The following is a 20695-nucleotide window of genomic DNA, read 5'->3' on the forward strand; positions in this document are numbered from 1 at the left end:
GGAGGGTACAGTGAAGCAGCTTTCCATTTGCTGTCTTCACACGGGGCCACCCTGCAGTCTGTTGGAAGTTTTTTGGCTGATAATGCTGCTGGTGGTGGTGAGGTTACTGGTGATAACAAAACTGAGAACAGTTGTTAGAATGTCTGTTGCAATCCATACAGTGTGATGAATGGCACCTCTTTGGTGGCTGCTGGTCTTTAGGCATTTTGTATTCTGGACAGTCCTTCAAAAAAAGGCCCAGTTCCCCACAATTAAAACATTTTGCAGCGTCTTGGGATGTTAAAAAGGCCCTCTCCCTTAGAGATTGCCCTTGCCATGGTGTGTTCAGTGGAAGATAATTTGTTGCAGGACTCGTCCATCTGGTTGATTGTAGGTTCTGGGTCTTAATATTGTTTTGCACTCATTGTTTGCCTTTGCCAAGGCCATTTTATTTAGCACTTCCTTCTTGGCCTCTGGGCCTTCTATTTGTCACTCAAGTGCAACTTTAAGTCTGTCTACAAATTTCATGAAAATTTCACTTGCCCTTGTTTAATGTTAGTGAAGCTCTGTGTATGTAGGGTGTCGTCGAGAGTGAGGAGCAGGGATGTCTTTGCAGCAGTGGTGATGCCACTGAGTGCAGCTTCTTGTAAATCCTTTGCTTGGTCTTGTGGCTTCTGGAAGTCACCTTCTCTTGCCATTTGTTCAAGGGTTAAATTTGGTTTGTTGGCATCTTTTGAATATGTGTCCGCCAGTGATTTGAGATGCCTTTTTTACTGCCTCTCCCACAGCATGTACTCGACCGGGGTGTGAGACTCTGTCCAAAGTTTCTCTCATCTGCCTCATGATCGTCATTGGGGACCACTGAAGAAGAGACCCTTGTCTGAAGTTTCTGGCCCTGTTGGAGAAAGTTACGTGCCAACGGCTCCGAGACCTGAGCACAGTGCTAAGCTATTGTTCACAGGTGTTGTTTGCTGTATGCTGCACTGAGCCCAATGAAAGAAGAAGGGGGCATCTTGCCTTTTTGCAGCAATAGCCTTGGAAGCTGTCCCACCTCTCAGCCTGGCTGGACTTCTTCTGAGTCTTGGGTGGTCCCCCACAGAAGACCCTGACCTGTTTTACAACCACCGTGACAGACAGACTGAGATGTAAGGAGCCTCTCCATCAAGGAGTGAGACATGAAACCCCCATGTGGAAAGGCCCCTCTGCTCCTTCCAAGGACTGGGACTGAAACCCCCAGCCCGGGGCAGGTGTGTGGGGGAGGCAAGCTGACCAAAGCGAGATGTTTGCCTGCAGGTTGTGACCGCTGGACCAAGAAGACAATGGCTCTCGTTTACTGCTGAGAACATGGACTACCTGTTACATCTATTCTTTATTGTATCTGTTTCCCCCCCCTCCCTCACAATTTTCAATAGAGTTATCATAAAAAAAACCTCTGAGTTAGTGAGAGATTTCAAGATCTCCCCAGACGTGACCTGGTGAACTCCATTGGCTGGACATCAAAGGACTTGGCTGTTCTATGTTTGGTAGCTATATACCTTCCTTTCTCTTCCTCCCTCTTTTCCTTATTTTTCCCTTTTTTCCCCAATTCCTCCCCAATGCATTTGGTTATTCAATAAAGGTGCATTTGTTTTGATTATCACTGCAAACCCCCCTGTGCCGTGTCGGTTTTTTGCACCCTGAGATCAAATCCACGAGCAATCACGAAACCCGTTCGTAAGGATGGATTGTGACACAGGGAGAGTAGGCAATTCATGATATTTTTATTTTCATGCACGACCAAGACACGGTCAGAGAAGGTGGCTTCCAGAAAGTTTTTTAAGAAATGCAACCCCCAACCATATTCCTTAGCCACTTTGCAGAGCTCCTTCAATTCCCCATAGGGGATTGGCTCCCAGGAATTGATTGCAGTCACTCTTCTGCTGTGTTTACATATAATTGGCAAGCCCACAATCTTTTTGGTGAGCTCTGAGCCCTCCCAGTGGCTTCCCTCTGCAGCTTGGCCCAGTGATCCTCAGACTCAGGACTGGAATCCAAGTCTGGGAATCCCTATTTTCATCCTCCGAGGAGGATGGAGGGCACTTGATGACTGCATGGAGCCTCTTGGGGCAGCCAGAATCTGCCTGTTTGTGGGCAGCTGTGGAAGCCAATATGGGCTCCTTCTGGTCGCTGTCATCACCACTTCTGGCTCCAATGTTGTGGGAATGGGAATGGGAGGGACCATCAGGAGGAGTCAAGAGAGGAAGGGGTAGGGTTGGTGTGCACAATGGGGAGGGGATTCCCGATAGAGAGGGGAAGTCCCAACATGGACACACTTCCTGACACAGAAGGGAGGGGCAGGGTGTGATTACAGGAATAGAGAAAGTGGGAGGAGGGTCAGAGGTGTCATTTTTGGCAGAACAGGGAGGTGACAAAATGGCCATTGCCTTTGTGGGGTCAGCACCATTTTGTGGAGAAAGGGCAGAAAAACTTGGAGAGGGAGAAGACAAGATGGCGGGGCTGGCCACATTCCTGGCACCATCTGGGAGAACAACTGGGGGTGGTAGAACTGGGTACATGGGCATTGGTAAGAAGGTTAGGAGAGAGCCCAAGGCAGCATGGCCAGTGCTGCCCTGGAGAGGGGACAGAGGACACTGGGAGATGTCAGGGTGACGGTAGCAACCCTGCGCCTGCTGGCAGGATCCATCTCCCGATCCTGCCTGAGGCAGGGAAGAGAGTTTAGGGATGTGAGGGGAGGAACGGGGAGAAGGGGTGTTAAACTGGGGTCCCGAATGTTTCCCAACGTTTTCTACAGACTCAACAATAAGGCCAAAGGATAAAATTTCCCCACTGAAAGATCCCCTTTAACTCAAAGAACATAGAATCTTTTCCCTATATGGTCCCAGAACTCATTAGAATGAATTCCCTCATAACATCAGGAAAATACTTGAACAACCAATGAATAAAACATTTTAAATCTCCCTTTGAAAAATGAAAATTTTCTCCAACAAGGATTCCTTTAACTTGGGTATAAACTTCCCTGTGTGGGTGGATCAGTTTGGCTCCCATCCCCACACTTTCTCCCAACATCCAAGAGGAAAAGAAGGCAAAGGAAAGACAAAAAAGGATGACCCCCAAATATAGTACTCACATGACAGTGGGTCAACAAAACCTCTCCAGGTTGTCTGTCAGCTTCAACCAATCTTCTCGCCTCAAGAAGGTTGCCGGTCGCCTGTGCGATTCCCCCAATAAAACTTAGGAGTCTCCTCTGGGAATTGGCTGCTCCGAACACGGCTTAACTTCAGTAGCCAAAAAGCTACTGAAGACACCTCCAGGAATGCTCCGAACAGGTCCCTGTTCAGGCTGCCAGCTGTCACAAGCCACAAGCCCGTTGGTGGTGGAGAGAGAGGCAGCGGAGCCGTGACCTTCCAGAAGTGTCTCCAGTAATGAAGCCGCTCGGTGGCACAGGCACACACACACACACACACAATCACTGCAGCACACACTTCTCTTGTAGAATCACCAATGACAAAGAAATGGGAAGGGTCTTTGTACGGATGCCAGAGAAGGAGGTTTATTCCAGCCACGCACAAAGGGGTTCAGGGACAAAGATAAAAAGAACAGTGGAAGGTCTGGGTTTAAATACAGGGGACATGGAGGGGGGCAGAGCAGAGCATCAGGGCCAATGGGCTGAGGGCTCAGGGCAGTACAGAGGGGAGATGAGGGGTGGCAACCAATAGGGTAAAGAGGGTGGGACACTGAGGCAATATGGGGCCAATGGATAAGCAGGGAAGGGAGAACATTCAAGGACATAAATATAAGGAAAAAGGGAGGGAGAGGCCAACAGTCCAACCAGGGAAGTAGAACTGGGTACATTTGCATATACAACAAAGCATCCTGGAAGAGGGTCTGCTCAATTGCCCTGAACAGGGGAGATTTCTCCAAGTTGGGGTCTGTCTGTCTGTCCAAAGGTCTATAATGGCCTTTGTTCTGTAGGCCCACCGGCCTCCACAGATGCTCAGTGGAAAAAGGGGTTCGAAGCTTTGCTTGTGAAATTTGTGGGACATGCAAACCTGAATATTGCAGCCCTCATGACTGACCACCTGGCCGGGGAAGGAAGCCACTCAGACCCTGTGGGCAAACCCACATTCCTAGTGAGGCCCTTGAGGGTATTACTGAAGCTGTGCATAGCACATTTTTAAAGGTTCCTGGTGCTGTGAGCCCCCCAAAAAGTATTTACTTATGTAAAGCAAGGACTGGCGGAGCCTTATATGCAATTCAATGGCTGCTTGAAACAAGCTCTTAAAAGACAAATTGAGAATGACATTGCCAGACAGGTGTTGCTTTCAAAATTAGCTGCTGAAAATGCTAATGAGAATTGTAAAAAACTTCTGAAGTCCTTGTCTAAGGAGGAGCCCACCCTGCTGTAAATGATAGAGGCATGTAACCACCTGTGTGCCTTCAGCATAGGGCAACCCTTACTAATGAACCTTACTGTGGGGGCTGGTATAGCAAATGCCTTTGTGTGGAAGGGGCCAACAGCGGGCCTGTTAGCTAAAGGAGTGAGAAGAAAGGAAACAAGCAAGAAGTTGATAAGGATTCTCTCCAAGGCTGTAACTGAGGAGACCAAGAAAAGTAAGGAATTGAAGAAAGATAAGAAGAGAACTTTGCAGCTGGATGAAGTATTTTTAGAAAGTTAGTTGAAGTCACTGTAACTTATCCCCAAGGATATTATGTTGACTTATTGTGGCCAATAGTTAGGGTAGAAGAAGTATAAACAATTAGAAAGTGTATAAAAGGTCAGCCATGTTCGATAATAAAGAGTTGCCATCTGAGACTGCTTGTGGTCTCTGCCTTGTGTCATGACTGGCCTGACAGTGACATCTGGTGACCCTGATGTGATTCAACACCCTTAAGAACATACTTGATCTGGACCCATACGGGCTCCTAGAGACTGGCAGCCATGACTCACTGGGACGTAGTGGGGGAGGCGGCGTTGGTGCAGCTGAGAATGGCGGGTGGAAGCCACAGGGAAGTCCAGACCTGATTTTCTCCTATCAAGACACCTGGAAGTAGGTGAGCCACCAACTAGTAATAATGGGAAATAATTTATCTAATGAAGAAGAGACTGTTTTGGCTACATGGAAAGTTTTGTTAAGAAATAAGGGAATTAATACTTCAGACTATGCCCTTCGTAGTATATTGCTGTGGGCTAAATCACAGGATTTTGGCACTGATCCCGACACAGCATTTAGTGTTAAAGCATGGGAAAAAGTCGGGGACAGACTGTGGGAAGTCATCTGAGTGGGAGATAAAACTGTTGTCAATCTAGCTGTTACCTGGGGATTGCTTTTTGAGGCATTAAAGGAATGGAAAACAGAGCGAGAACAGGGCAGGATGCGGATGAAGAATCAGGGTTGATAACAGAAACTGATGAAGGGGATGAGGCAGAGGGGGCCTCTGATGGGGAACTTGGTGAATCTATCCTTGAAGAAGGTGCAGGTGCCATGCAAGTTACCAGGCAGGCTACCAAAGCTTCCAGGAAAGCTGCCAGAGCTTCTGGGCTGGATGCCAAAGCTTCTGGGAAAGCTGCCAAAGCTTCTGGGAAAACTGCCATAGTATCTCCTTCTCAGACTCCTAAACCTCTTTATGTCACAGCTGCGCAGCAGCTCCTGATGGTGCCTGTATACACCACACCACTGCACCAGGTAGCTGAAATGTCTTTAGCAGAGAGAGAAACCCAGTCTTCTGCCCCCCTGCTTCCCTCTGTTCTAGCCCAGCCATCTGCCCCTTCGCTCCCCTCTGAGCTGCCTGAACAATCTCCAAGGTCGTGTCCTCCATTACCTGACAGTGACAGTGACAGCGAATCAAGTGATGAGTCACCCGCAGTAACATCGGAGTTGGGGCAGGGAACTGTTGACAGTTCACCTTCTAATAGCTGTAGCCCTACTGCTCCATGGACTTTGCCCCCACGTCAAGTAACTGGGCTTCCTTGAGAGCCTCAGTGTCCTGGGTTGACTATATGATGCTTTTATCCCCAATTATGTTATGTTGAATAATAAGTTTTGCACCTTATATTATGTTGAATAATAAGTTTTGCACCTTTAAGAGTGTTCCAGAGAGTGAAGCAGCGGGAGAGAAGAAGCAGCAGGTTTTTTTCAGACACCGTACTCACTCCTCCACATTTCTGCCCCTGGACTGTTGTTGTCTGCGGATGGACTGACAGTGGGACAGAGCTCTCTTTTGCTTTTAGTTAGTTTTAGCTAGCTGAGGCAAAGAAGTTCCCTACTGTGGGGACTTTTGTTTTTTTCCCTTTTCCTTGGAGCTCTTGAAACCCACTCTGGACTGAACACCCAGGGGAGCACGGGCAGCTGTATCTGTGGCCCACCAGGCTGGGCCTGGCCTGCAACATTTCCAGCACCGGAGGGACTGATCAGAGACAGAGTGAGCTGAGCCACAACCCGGGGAGGGACTTTCTCAGTTTGTCATTTCTTTTGGAGTGGCAAGAGATTTTATTGTTTGATATTGTTAAGGTTTTGTTGTTTAATAGACAGGTTTTTTCCACCTTTCTCCAAGGAGGTATTTTCTCCCAGACCAGTTGGGGGGAGAAGAGCAGATTGGATCTGCTTTCCTACCGGAGCTCCTTTGGGGGATTCTCTCCCAAATTTGCTCTAAACCTGGACACTCAGGAGTTTTGGGAATTTGTCAGGAAGAAAGCAGCTGAAGAAAAGAATTGGGACATGATAGAAAGATTAGGTGCTCCAAGAGTACCTCAGGAGAACAGTGCTAATGCAAATGTTGCCTGTGATAACCCTATCTATGGCTTTTCCAGGTTTTAAAGCAGCTCCTGGATCAGGGCAGGATGACAGTCATCACGTCTTTGCCTGGAAGGTTGTGCAAGATCTCCAATCGAAAGTGGCTCAGTATGGCATTAATTCCTCAGAGGTAATGCAATTAATATGTGTAATTAATGCAGATATGCTTGCACCTTATGACATCATGCATATTGCTACTATTTCATTCCAGCCAGTACAATATGGTGTATTTCAAGAAACTTGGAGGCGAGTGGCTGAGCGCACAGCTGTAACAAATATGCAGTTGCCTCAACACGACCCTCATCATGCTGTGGGTGTTGATGCCCTACTGGGCACTGGGCCTTTTGCTAACCCAGATTCACAGGCAAGGTGGGATCCTTCAATTTTGGCACAAGCTCAGAAAATTGGCACGAGTGCTTTAATTAAATCAATGGAAATGGCAGCTCTAAAACAGAGATATGATACTATACAACAAGGGATGAGAGAAGCATTTTTGCAATTTGTGGAAGAGCTTGCTGCAGCCATTGAAAAACAGGTAGATGATGAATCTTTGCGACACAAATTCTGTATACATTTGGCTAAAGAAAATGCAAACTCAGGCTGCAGAAAGATTATTGACACTTTACCTGGAGAACCCACATTGCCTCAAATGATTACTGCTTGCTTGAAAGTTGGTTCAGTAGACCATAAAATAGCAGCTCTTGCTGCAGTTCTAAGACCTTCATCGAAATGCTATAATTGTGGACAGCAAGGGCAAGTAATGGCACAGTGTAATACCCAGAAAATAACATCTAAATCAAATGCAAGCAGCAACGTTATGTGCAACCATTCTGCTAAATTTGGGCACTATGCTAAACAATGCAGGAGTAAATATCATGCAAATGGTCAGCTGTTGCAGGGAAACAGGAAGAGGAGCGCAAAAGGGCATGTGTGAAAACAAATACCCCAAGAACCACAGCAGCAAATATGGGCCTACCCAGCACTGCAAAGCTAAACATTTGTGAACAATACTCAGGGGCAACAAGTGGGTCTGCAGGGATTGATATACCCACCGCTGACACAGTAACCATTCTGACAAAAGAAATGTGCAAAGTGCCCCTCGATGCCTATGGTTGAATAGGACAGGGATTGAGTGCGTTTTTGATAGGAAGATCAAGTACTACAATTAAAAGGTATTCATGTGCATCTAGGACTTATTGATGCTGATTATTTAGGACAGATTCATGCTATGGTACCCATTGATGACCCTCCTGTCACTATTCAGAAAGGAACTTGCATTGCTCAAATTGTACCTTTTGTGAATTCTGTTCTGAATACAGTGGACTGAAGTCGTGGCACAGGAAGTTTTGGATCAACAGGGATACCTCAAGTGTTCTGGGCTGAGAAAGTTATGGAGAACCATCCAGAAAAGATACGTATCCTCACTGCCAGTGGGTGTCATCCAGGAACCATATCAGTAACAGCCTTGATTGACACTGGAGCAGATGTCACAATACTCTCGTGACTTTGCTGGCCTCAATCGTGGCCTCTCACTCATGCAAGTTTTGGACTTCTGGGGTTGGGTGGTGCTTCAACAGGTGGCCTGTCAGCCATTGTAATTAATGTGAAACATCCTGATGGCCAACAAGCTATCATCAGACCCTATGTTGCCGATTTGTGGGGATGACATTGTGGGGACGACATTGTTTATCTCAATGGGGTGTCAAAATACGTATTTTTAATAGGGGCCACTGTGATGCAGGGCAATGAATGTCCAGTTGTAGCCTTGACGTGGTTGACAGATGAACCTGTCTGGGTTGGCAACCTCCATCACATTAATGTTACTTAAGTCATCAGTTCATTTGCTTCCCACAGGAGTTTTAGGACCATCCAGGCAGCGTATGCATGCATTGTTTTTAGGTTGGTCATCCATCTCCTTGATGGGACTTTTTGTTCTCCTTGGGGTTATAGACTCTGATAATGAGATTATGATCATGGCCTGGACACTCCAACTGCCTTTCACTGTTCCCCAAGGAACTTGAATAGCTCAACTGATTTTATTGCCCCAAACCATGAGCATACCTTTTACAGACGTAATATGAAATAGGGGATTTGGGTCTACTGGAACACCCCAAATATGTTGGGTACAACCTATACTAGAACAATACCCCACATGCTGGTGTACCCTGACATTAAAAGGGCAAAAGATAACACTTGACAGCCTCATAGACACAGGGGTTGAAGTTAGTTATCTCTCAAGACAAATGGCCCTCACAGTGGTCCCTTGCTAAAGTGCTCCAGGCACTTTCAGGCATTGGAGGAAGCAGCCACAGCTGTCAAACCCACCACTGGATACAGATCAAAGGGCCCGAGGGACACCGTGCCTCAATCATACTGTTTGTATTACCAGTACCAATGGTACCGTGGTGGGGGATGTTCTCTCCCAATGGGGCTTTAGGATTCAATCAGCTTTTTAAAGGGGGCCGTTGGAGAGCGACACTTTAAAACTAACCTGGAAAACAGGGAAAATGGTTTGGGTGGATCAATGGCCCCTACCATTGCAAAAACTTTTTGTATTAACAGAGTTGCTCCAACAACAAATCCAGAAAGAGCATTTTGTCCTTTCTAACCGTCCTTGGAATTCTCACATTTTTGTTATCAAAAAACAAACTGGCAAATGGCGCTTACTCCATGATCTTTGAAAAATAATGCAGCTATGGAGGACACAGAGGCCTTACAGCCAGGTCTCCCATCTCCTACCATGATTCCCAAAAATTGGCACTTGACTGTTACTGATTTAAAAGATTGGTTTTTTGACATTCCTTTACATCCTGATGATGGTCCTAAATTTTCCTTTTCAGTTCCAAGCACAAACATGCAGGCACCCTTAGAGCAATATCACTGGATAGTTTTACCTAAGGGCATGAAAAACAGCTGTACTATTTGCCAGTGGTATATTGCTAGGTCCTCAATTCTGTTCATCAACAAATGCCTAATGTTCTTTTGCACCATTCTATGGATGATATTTTTGTAACAGCTGAACAACAGGAAGTCATGGAGGAAGCCTTAGTTAGCCCTTGTCACCAAAGCTGTAAATCAGGCAGGGCTTTGCATAGCTCCCAAAAGGTACAAAAACATCCTTCGTGGAGGTGTTTGGGGTGGTGCATTGGAGTCTCTTCAATTTCTCCCCAAGCTCTTCAAATTCAGACAAATATTTGCACCTTACATGATGCACAAAAATGTTTGGGAACAATCAACTGGGTGCACTCCTTGTTTGGGAATTCAAATACAAAGCTAAAAGTCCTTTGTTTGAATGATTAAAAGGAGATTCAGACCTTTTATCACCTAGAAAACTTACATTTCAAGTTCAGCAGGTGCTGCAATGCCCAGCTGATGTCATAATAAACCAACAAGCTGCACACTGGGCACCTGAGCTGCTTTTCTTTTTAATAATCTTGCATCCAGCAAAACAGCCCCATGCCTTGATGTTTCAATGGGATCCCAATGCACCAGACTCTTTGTTTATCACTGAATGGATTTATTTACCACACCAAATGACTAAAACCATCAGTACCCAACATGAAATGATGGCCCAACTGGTTGTTAAGGCCTGACAGAGACTCATTTCTCTTGCAGGAGGGGAATTTTCCACTCTTTTCCTACCTTTAACCACCTTTTATTTGAATTGGATAGTTCAGGGATCAAGGCTCTTCAGATGGCCTTTCCTGAATTCAGTGGACAAATCTAAATACATCCTCCAAAACATGAGTTGTTTTAACAGCTTTTAAAAGCTTTTTTTAAGCTTTTTTTTTTTTTTTAATTGACAGAGAAACCCAAGAGGAGTGAGGTTCCACTTCAAGCCTTAACAGTATTCACAGATGGTTCTGGTCACTCTCAGAAATCTGTGGTAGTATGGAGAGACCCCTCTTCTAGTGGGTCTAATGGAGAGCAGATTTATCCATATCTGAGTGGTCCCCCCCAATTGTTGAACTTGCTGCTGTTGTCAGAGCTTTTCAAAAATTTTCTGTTCCTTTTAATCTGCTTACAGATTCAGCTTATGTTGCAGGAATAGTGATGAGAGCCAAAGCATCAGTTTAGAAAGAGTTGAAAATTCACAACAATTTTATTGGTTGCAGCTCCTTGTTTTTTCCTTAGAAAATTGAACATTTCCTTACTTTGTTATGCATATTTGTTCACATACAGACCGTCCCAGATTTTTAGCTGAAGGGAACAGGCAAGCTGGCCTTTTAACAATGCCTGTACAACAATCTGTTCTGCCTAATAAGATAGAACAGCCTAAATTGATCCATTTGTTTTTTCACCAAAATGGTGTCACTTTGATTTGGCACTTTGGCATTAGTAAAGCCCAAGCTTCAAGAACTATTGCTGTTTGTCCTGATTGCCAAAGGTGTTCTTTTCTCTCTATTGCAGGAAGTATTAATCCCAGAGGGCTTCAGAGCCTTAAAGTCTGGCATCAGACGTTACCCATTTTTGTGAATTTGGTCATTTAAAATACATTCATTCCTCTATTGATACCTTTTCTGGTGCTCTTTTTGCATCTGCCCATTCAGGGAAAACAGCTTACGATGTCTCTAGACACTTCACTGCTGCTTTTGCCACTCTTGGTATACATCTGAAGTGAAGACAGGCAATGGCCCAATTTATATTTCCCATCGAGTTGCTAACTCTTTTGCCTTCTGGGGAATTATGCACAAAACAGGTATTCCTCATTCCCCAACAGGCCAATCTGTCACAGGCTCATGGCTCCCTCAAACATCTCTTGGTACAACAGAAAGGGGGGTCAGAGATGGAACCCTGCCAAGAGACTGCAGAAAGCCCTTTATGTGATCAACTTTTTGAATTGTTCTTTGATGGACCCCAACCCACCGATTGTTCCACATTTTAATCATGAATCACAATTGCAACAAAAGGAAAGAAACCCCTGCATTAGTGAAGGATCCAGAATCTGGTAAGATATTGGGGCCTTATCCTTAGGCCACCTGGGGTAGAGGTTTTGCTTGTGTCTCCACAGAGAATGGTCCTGAGTGGATTCCAGCAAAGAATGTGAAGCTGTTTTTAAGAATCTTTGAGTGCATCACCTGAAGATTCACCTTGAACACCAACATTGGCGGAGAACCCTTGTGAATAGGACCTCACCACCACACCAGCGCCTGTTTAACCTCTAACAGACTTATGTCCTTAAGAAAATGGTTAAGATTACCCAGTGGTATCAGGGTTTACAGGGCTAGGAAAACTTCTGGGGGATTGGAGACTTGGTGGATGGATAAAAAATTTAGTTAAAATAGGCTTCTATATATTAGGCATTGTATTATGTATTGTTATGGTTATTCCTTGTATTTACAGTGTGAGAAAAAATTAATAGACAAGTCACTTAAGAGTGTATTTTTGTTTGAATGGATAGGGGGAGGGATGGGAATAAAACAGAGAGAACAGTAGAACTGATAAAGGGGCCTGATATCTGAGGCCTGATTGAGTGGAAACTGTGGGAAAGACAGACACAGATAAAGGTTCCCTGGGCAAGAAGTGATCAAGAAACATGTTGTGATACTTTGTGACGTTACCAGGTGACCTGATGTCCTGAAGAATGTGTAACCAAGGGAAATTGTTACAAAAAATTGAGCCCTATAAAACTACCATACAAGTAAAACCCTATATAAATCCCTGGCATACTCAATAAAATTGGCTTCTGATCTGAAATCGGATGTCCCGTCTCTCCATCGTCATTAACCCCCCTAGGTGGGGGGAAGATGTTGGAGAGATTCCTTTCCTTTCTCTTTGTCCTGCTGTGATTTGGTTGGTAATAAATTCACTCCCTGTCTCAGGCTGGCTCTATTTTGCCAATGCTGGTGCTCTGGGCGGGATCACTCCCATTCCTGCACTCAACTCCCAGGCCTCCCCACAGCCAATCAGAGAATGTGATGAACAAGAGTCAGCCAATCAGAGAGAGCAGTTCTGATGAGTCACCAGTTGCTGGGCAGACCCACAGCACCCAGTGTTCCCTGGACCCCACCCTCCCTGCCAGGTCACACCCCAATCCTCCCTGCGCAATCACAGGAGGTCCCAGTCAGGTGCAAGGCCACGGGAAGGGGCTGCAGCTGCCACTGGCTCAGGAGCTCTGAGGGCAGAAAAAAGGGGGTGACACCGGGATGGGGGACACTGGCAGGGCTTCCCTTAATGGTGCCTCCATTTGTGTTGGCCCAAGTGAGAGCTTCTGGAGAATCTCTTCCCACACACAGGACACTCATTGGGCCTCTCCCCAGTGTGGATGTGCCTGTGGGTGACGAGGGTGGAGTTGCGCCTGAAGCCCTTCCCGCAGTCGGGGCAGTGGAAGGGCCTCTCCTCAGTGTGAATCTGCTGATGTACTGAAGCACAGACAGACAACTCTTCAACTAATTAAAGTTGAAAAGAAGGGTATTTTATTGCAGTGCTGGACACATAAGGAATCATTTCCAAATGGATGTGCAAGGAGCTGCAGACTCCTGCTCTCTATTTATACAGAAAAGGTTTTACATATCCAAGCGGTTTCTAAGGATGCATAATACATAATCATTATCTGTCCACTTTGTATTATAGTCAGCTGAATACCTAATATGACTGCGCAATTGCACTGCCTTAATTGGGTCTGTGGGATTTTGAAATAAGGGAGTGGGTGTATGTGAAGAAGAAAGCTCTCTTCCTCATGGTAAAGAAAGCTGAAGAAGAAAGCTCTCTTCACCCATGGCGAGTTTGCAGGACTTTTTGATCTGCTGGTCATGGTCCAAGCCACTCCAAACTGATTATTCTTAAGGCAAGATATTTCTATGGTCTCTGCTCCTCCACAATTCCTACATCTATCCCTGTCACTCCGAGCTTTACTTTCTAATATATTTGTTACTCTTTCACTAACCTATGTGATTTTTGCTTAGCTAACATACCTTCTTAACTAATTTTAAAATCTTAACTAAAATATGTAATCTTCTACTATCTCAGTTATACTCCCAGCTGGCCCCTTGACTCATCCACAGTTTTCAATTATCGTAAATACATTTCCAGCTGATCCCTTGACTCATTACGATGAGATTGGAGCTGCTCAGAAACAACTTCCTACACTCGGGACACTCATAGGTTCTCTCCCCAGTGTGGATCTTGCAGTGATTGATGAGGTTGGAGCTCCACCCAAAGCCCTTCCCACACTCCCCACACTTGTAGGGCCGTTTCCCCATGTGGATCACCTGGAGCCAGATCACATCTGAGCTCCAGAGCTCCAGCTGAAGCCCTTCCCACATTCTAAGCATTTGTGGGGTTTCTGCCAGCCATGAGTTGTCTCCACCACCTCTGAGTTCTGAATGAATCTCTGGCTGCCTTCTGGACACAGGGGGCATCTTTCCTCCTCACAGCTCCCAGGGCTGGGTTTGCAACCCCTCCTTGTGTGGGATCTCCAGGGCTTATCCTCCCCGTTGGATTCCCATGCCATGGAGCTGCTCAAACGGCCTTTTCCATGAGGTTCTGCAGCAGGGATTTGCTCTCCCTGGTCTCTGTCTGCAGCTCAGTGCCTGGGGAAGGAAAGGAAAGGAAAGGAGAGGAAGGAATGAGGAAGGAAGAAGGACAGAATGAGAAGGGGAAGGAGCTGTGGACAAGGACAGGATGGGATTTGCCTCTGTGCCAGAGGGAAGGGGAAGGAGATCCCCCCTGGCAGGATGGCATTGGTAGCGGGGTTGTCCTGCAGCCAGAGGAAATGTTGGGCTGAGACATGAAACAGAGGAGAGGGAGAAAGGGGCAGTGACTTCCTCCTTGCCTGCCTCAGTGTCCCAGGCCATCTTCCTTTTCCTCGCAGCCTCCTCCAGCTCCATCCAGACAAAGATTGGGATTGACAAATCCTGGCTTGGGGGAAAAACAACAGGTGAGGCCCTTGGTCCTGCTTCCCAAGTCCAGCTCAAAAAGTAACTGCCCTGTTCACAGTTGGATGGGCCCAGACCCTGCTCATCTCCAGCCTCCCCCACCCCTCCAGGCTGACAGGATCCCCCAGCTCCAGGATTGGCCTTCGTTGCTCTCCCCACTCTGATGCCAATCAGAGTCCCAATACCAATGTCCCCCCCAGCTGGTACCACTGCCCCAGCCAGTACAGACAGTTTGCCACAGGAACCTTCCACAGTTCTCCAAAGGGGCATCTGTGTCTCACCCTTGGGGCCCTGCAAGATCCAAGCATCCCCTCCCCTGAAACAAACCCTCCCAGAGATCCTCCAATGGATTTGGGGTGAGTTCCCCCTCCCTACTCACCTGTGAGATCTGGAGGGATAGATGCTGCCAGGGCCAGGGGAGCTGCAGACTCAGTGGGCGAGTGGGAAAACAGCGTGGTTCTGCTGCAGCTCCTCCTCTTCTTCCTCCTGTTCCTGCTCTTCCTTTTCCCATCCTCTGCTTCTTCTCTCCCTCCTCTTCCTCTTTCTCCTCCTCTGTGCCCAATCCAGATCCTCCTTTCACACCCTTCTCTCTCCCATGGCTGCAGCGTTTGGGTGGAAGGAACCAGGGAACATCCCATGAGCCGCCCAGGGATGGGCAGAGGGCTTGGGAATCCACCCAGTGCAGATCCATTCCCCTCCAGAGCCCCAGGGAATCACTCCAGGGATCAAGTGATGGGGACACAGTGGGATCCCCACGGAACCACCCTTTTTCTATCCCATCCCCAACTTTCCCTCCCCTCTCCTATCGTTCCCCCAACCCAAGGACCCCTCCCAACTCAATCTGGGGATCCCATCCCTCTCCCACTCTGAATCCTCTTTTTCCCTGCACTCCCACCCCTTTCCCATCGTGCCTTCAGCTCCACCTCTCGTCCCTATTTGGTTTTGGGGGATGCAGGTCCCTCCTGCTCAGTCTGGGGGGTCACATCCCCCCTTTCCCTCAATTCATGCATCTCCTGGCTGCTTTTTCCTGGGAGCAATCCCTCAGTTTTGGGACTTTTGGGGTGTAGTTTAAGAGTGTGACAGCTCTGTCTGGCTTTCCCCTCCTGTTGTGGCCTCTCAGCTGCCCCTGACACCCTGGGGGGGCTGGGATTTTCTTCCTGGGGACAAGGATGTTCATCCCCTTCCAGGAGCCCAATGCCCGGCTGGGGCTCCAGTTCAGGGGGTCCTTGAGCAACTGCCCCAGAACCTCCCCCATGGTCTCCCAGCACAGCCAGAGCCACTTGGCCTGGGGTCCCCAAAGGCCTCAGCAAGCCCCAAATCCCGCCCAGGAACCCTCAACTCCCTCAAACTCAGCATCCCCCACATCCCCTGCAAGTTCCCCCCATGGCACCAGCCATGGCCATGTCCCCACATGTCACTGCCCATGTCCCACCGTGTCCTCACCCATGGCTGTCTCCCCACCATGTTTCCATCCCTGTCATTGTTCCCCACATCTCCATCCATGCCTGTGTCCACCCACATCCCCATGAATGGCTATGTCCCCCTCCATGTCCATGTGTCCCCCAGCTGGTTCAGGAAAAATAAAATACCTCTTTGAAGAAAAGTGGAAAAAACTGTTTATTACACACAATAAAACCTAAACAATATTAAACAATAAAACCTCTTGCTGCTCTAAAAGAGAGACAAACTCACCAAGTCCCTCTGTGGGCTGTAGCTCAGCTCACTCAGTCCCTTATCAGTCCCTCTGGCGCTGGAAATGCCGCGGCCCAGGCCCGGCCTGGTGGGCCACAGGTGTGAGCTGCCCGTGCTCTTCTGGTGTTCAGGCCAGAGCAGGTTTAAGCAGGTCCAAAGAAAAGGGAAAAAACCCCACAGTAGGGAACTACTTTGCCTCAGCCAGCTAAAACTAACTAAAAGCAAAGGAGAGCTCTGTCCTGCTGTCTGTCCATCCGCAGACAACACAGTCCCAGAGCAGGAATGTGGAGGAGTGAGTGCAGTTTCTGAAAACAAACTCTGCATTTCTTCTCTCCCTCTTCACTCTCAGGAAAAGTCTTAAAGGTACAAAACTTATTATTCCGCATAAACAGAACAGACTGGAGATGCAAGCATCATATAGTCCACCCTGAACATACCTTCAACACCATTCAGTACTCCCTGATGTCACCAGAAGATAGGATTGAATGCAAAAGATTTTATGGGGTTGAAAGTCAACAAATCTGCCCTCCCCAAGGAATTCCCATTGTAGGTCTGTGTCCCAATGGATGTTCCTGCTGCTGGGTTTATCTAGCTGCCCACAGGGAACCAGGAAGATGTGGAGCCCCCCAGCCAGATGTCTTCCCAACACGGATCACCAGGACCATGGATCACCAGGGCTCTGCCCAACAACGCTCACTGGGGATCATCCAATGTAGATCGTCTCATGGGGGACAGAGCTGGAGCAGCACACAAAGCTCTTCCCTCACGTGGGGCACTCACAGGGCTTCCCTTAGTGGCGCCTCCGTTGGTGTTCTGTCAAGTGAGAGCTCTGTGAGAAGCTCATCCCACACTCCCCACACTCGTAGGGCCTCTCTCCAGTGTGGATGCGCCGGTGGATGGTGAGTTTGGCGTTTTGCTTGAAGCCCTTCCCACAGTCGGGGCAGCGGAAGGGCCTCTCCTCTGTGTGAATCCGCTCATGTTTGAGGAGATCGGAGCTCCTGTGAAACCTCTTCCCACACTCAGGACACTCATAGGGCCTCTCCCCAGAGTGGGTGCGCTGGTGTTTTCTCAGGTCTGAGCTCCACCCATAGCTCTTCCCACATTCCAAGCAGGTGTAGGGCCGTTCCCTCGTGTGGATGACCTGGTGCCGAATCAGGGCCGAGCTTCCTCTGAAGCTCCTCCCACACTCCCCACACTCATAGGGCTTTTCCCCAGTGTGGATCACCTGGTGTCGTATCAGTTGGCCCCTCTGCCTGAAGCTCTTCCCACATTCCCCACACTCAAATGGCTTTTCCCCAGTGTGGATCCTCTGGTGTTGGATCAGGATGGAGTTGTGGCTGAAACTCCTCCCACACTCCCCACACTCAAAGGGCCTCTCCCTAGTGTGGATCACCTGGTGCTGCCTCAGGCTGGAGCTCCAGCTGAAACATTTCCCACATTCCAAGCACCTGTGTGGCTTCTCCCTGCCATGAGGCTTCTCCACCAGCTCCAAGCTCTGGCTGGATCACAGGATGCATTCCTGGCTCATGGGGGCTCTTTCCTCCCCAGAACTCCCTGGGTACGGTTTGCAGCCCCTCTTCATGAGGTACATTTGGGGCTTTTCCTCCTCCTCCATCAGGCCACACCCTGAGAATTAAAAATCCTGGTTTGCAGAAAAAATCAAGAGGAGAGCAGCTTGGACTGGGAAAACCTCCATGCCCAAGTTCATCTGGGAAAGTTATTGGGCATCTTGTGTCTGAAAGAACCTCCAAAACACCATGATTCAGCACAAAAATCCTCTAAACATCAAGATGCCGATCAAAAACTTCCCAAACGTCATTATTCAGCAAAAACCTCCTTCAAAATACAGAGATTCAGCCCTCACAAAGCACAAAAGCACCAACATTTGCCCAGTAAAGCTCAGAAACCCCAAGATTCAGCCTCTGTGAAAATCATGGATTCCCCCTCCCCTGGTCACCTGCTGCATACGGACAAAGCTCCTGGGGCTGGGGGGGAGGCTGCAGATACAGGGAGGAGTAGAACCGTGTGGTGCCACCTCTTTCTGCTCCTCCTCCTCCTCTGTTCCTGCTCTTCCTCACACTCCTCTTCCTCCTACTATTCCTCCTTCTCCTGCACAATCCCACCTTCTCCTCCCACGGGCATCGTTTGACCCTTTTGTTCCTCAACCCTGCTTCTCCTTCCCTTCTCCTCCTGCCCCAGGCCCAGCACCCGCTGCCGGCTCCCTCTTGCCCCCAGACCCACAGCATCCCACGGCAGGGGCAGGGATGGAGCTGGGGCAGGTCGGGCTGGGGCAGCGCTGGGCTCTCGGCCGCTCCCGCCCGCACTCGGTCCCCACTGCAGCCGCTCCCGCCAGGACAGCGCGGGGGGGCCCGGCCTTGGCGCTGCCCCACTCCCACCTCCCCAAATTCCCCTCGAGGGGGGCGCTGGGGCCGAGGGGGGGGGGGTGGAGGGGCAGGTTGGGAACGCTGGGATCCGCGGGTCTGCCTGGCAACTGCTGAGTCATTAGAGCCGCGTGCTCTGATTGGCTGAGCGCTGCCTGAGGGGGGGGGATGTCCCACAAACGCGGGATCCCCATGAAAGGAAGAAGAGGAAAGTGTCTTTACAATCAGATGCTGTGAATCTGATGAGAGATAGAGCCAGGAACTTGTACGTAAGGAAGCGACAGGAGAAGCCATCAGTTTAAGAAAATGTTGTTAACTGATGACACAGACTGCTGCTCAGCCAAGGTCCTGCCACATTCATGAACTTCGAGAAGAAGAACAACAAAGACTTCACAGAGCCATGAATATCGGTTGCTACACAAAAGGAGGGATCATATCAAGGGGATATGTAGTAAGTGGATTGGGAAGTCTCTTCCTCTCAAGTACACCACCCAATGCGGAAAGGAAGAGGGAGATGCAGCTGGGAAAATTAGGATGAACAGGAGGCTGTGTCCTCCACCAACTGGAGAGACCCTGTAGGAAATGTCCCATGGCCTCTCCCTTTCTTTAGGAATGAAATTACTTTTACAGGACTCCTCTGTCTGCTTTGTGGACAGAATCCTCTGGTGATGTCAATTTTTCCACACACCTTGGGACTCGTCCGGAATTCTATCCACCGTCTGGGGCAGCGGGCAATGAGTGCAGCTGAAGGTGCCTCACCCAGTTTGGGTGATCGGCCCCCTTGGGGGCGGCAGCACCGGGGACTGATTGGGTACCTGAGAGTGACCAGGAGAAAGACGAGTGACACATCAGGGGGGGCTGTGAAGAGTCAGCAGGGAGAGAGCACTGAAAATCTCATCAGTGAGTGCACTGGGATCTTTGGGGAGTGAGCACGGCAGGGCACCCATGGAGACAGAAAAGGGAAAGCCAGGAAGGGGTCCTGTGCCAAAGGGATGATGATCCCAAAATATCTCTGAAGGGTCCCTTGGGAGAAGGTTGAGGTAGATTGCACACTCCCTCAGAGGCAATTAAGGACTTGGACACCCAGGGGGGCAATAAGAGAAGTGGAGAAGGGATTTGGACAACGGGATGGATGGCATTGGTGTGCTGGGAAGAGACTGGGTGAAGGGGAGTGTGCAGGAATTTGGTTAAGGCAGGAAGCAGCAGGAGGAATCTATGTGGTGAGAAAAAGAAAAGGGGAGGAAGAGAAAAATACTCAGAATTTGGATGTTTTTCAGCAGAGTCTTATCCTCAACATTTGCCAGCTGATCATTTGTATCCCCGGTTTCCAGGAGAGGAAAACAAGGAGGTCAGGGTTTCAGGGGGTTTCTCTGTGGGGGGCAGCGGCAGCACCAGGCGCAGAGGTGCGGGACCGGGAGCACGGGCTGGGGGCCCGGGGGGAGCTGCGGGGCCGGGCCGGGGCTGTGGGGCAGCCGGGGCTCAGCGCCGGGCGCTGCCTGACCCCACCAGCCCCGGGCAGGGCCGGCAGTGGCCCCCGGCCCCCAGGAGGCTGCGGGACGCCCCGGCCGCTGCCCGGCCCCGTGGAGCTGCCGGCCCTGCCCGCCGGGGGGCGCCTTTGGACACTGCGGCAGGACAGGGACCGGCTCTGGGATACGGGCTGGGGAGGGCACCCTGAGCACAGGGACGAGGAGCAAGGAACACCTGGGAAATGTGGATTATACAAGGAAGGACTGAGATTTTCTTTTCTTTTCTTTTCTTGGGATCACCACAGAAACTTTGCAGAAAACTCAGCAGCTCTCAGAGGATGAGCACCCACAGGCACTGAGGGGGGCTGCAGGAGGGGCAGAAGAAGGCCCTGCAGCACTTCGGCACAAAGGCCCAGCAGGTGAATGCAAGAAGGGAGCAGAAAAAGGCCAGGCTGAAGGCAAAGGCCAGGGCAGAGTTCCTACAGCCCCTGAGGGATCAACCCCAGGGC

The 20695-nt window shown here is 49.0% G+C and overlaps 1 protein-coding gene across 1 annotated transcript in view; it reads right to left on the reverse strand.

Annotated features, from left to right (window-relative positions):
• LOC143695917 (uncharacterized) overlaps positions 1–17843 on the reverse strand; it is a gene marked incomplete at its 5' end in the record, with an annotated part of 127841 nt that extends 109998 nt beyond the window's left edge. The window contains 2 exon segments of the mRNA XM_077191129.1: positions 1049–1059; positions 17138–17843. Of these exon segments, the coding sequence (XP_077047244.1) occupies positions 1049–1059; positions 17138–17843 (717 nt within the window).
• Between the last annotated feature and the right edge of the window lie 2852 nt (positions 17844–20695).

This window comes from Agelaius phoeniceus, chromosome 27, assembly GCF_051311805.1.
Source record: "Agelaius phoeniceus isolate bAgePho1 chromosome 27, bAgePho1.hap1, whole genome shotgun sequence".
Taxonomy (NCBI): Eukaryota; Metazoa; Chordata; class Aves; order Passeriformes; family Icteridae; genus Agelaius; species Agelaius phoeniceus.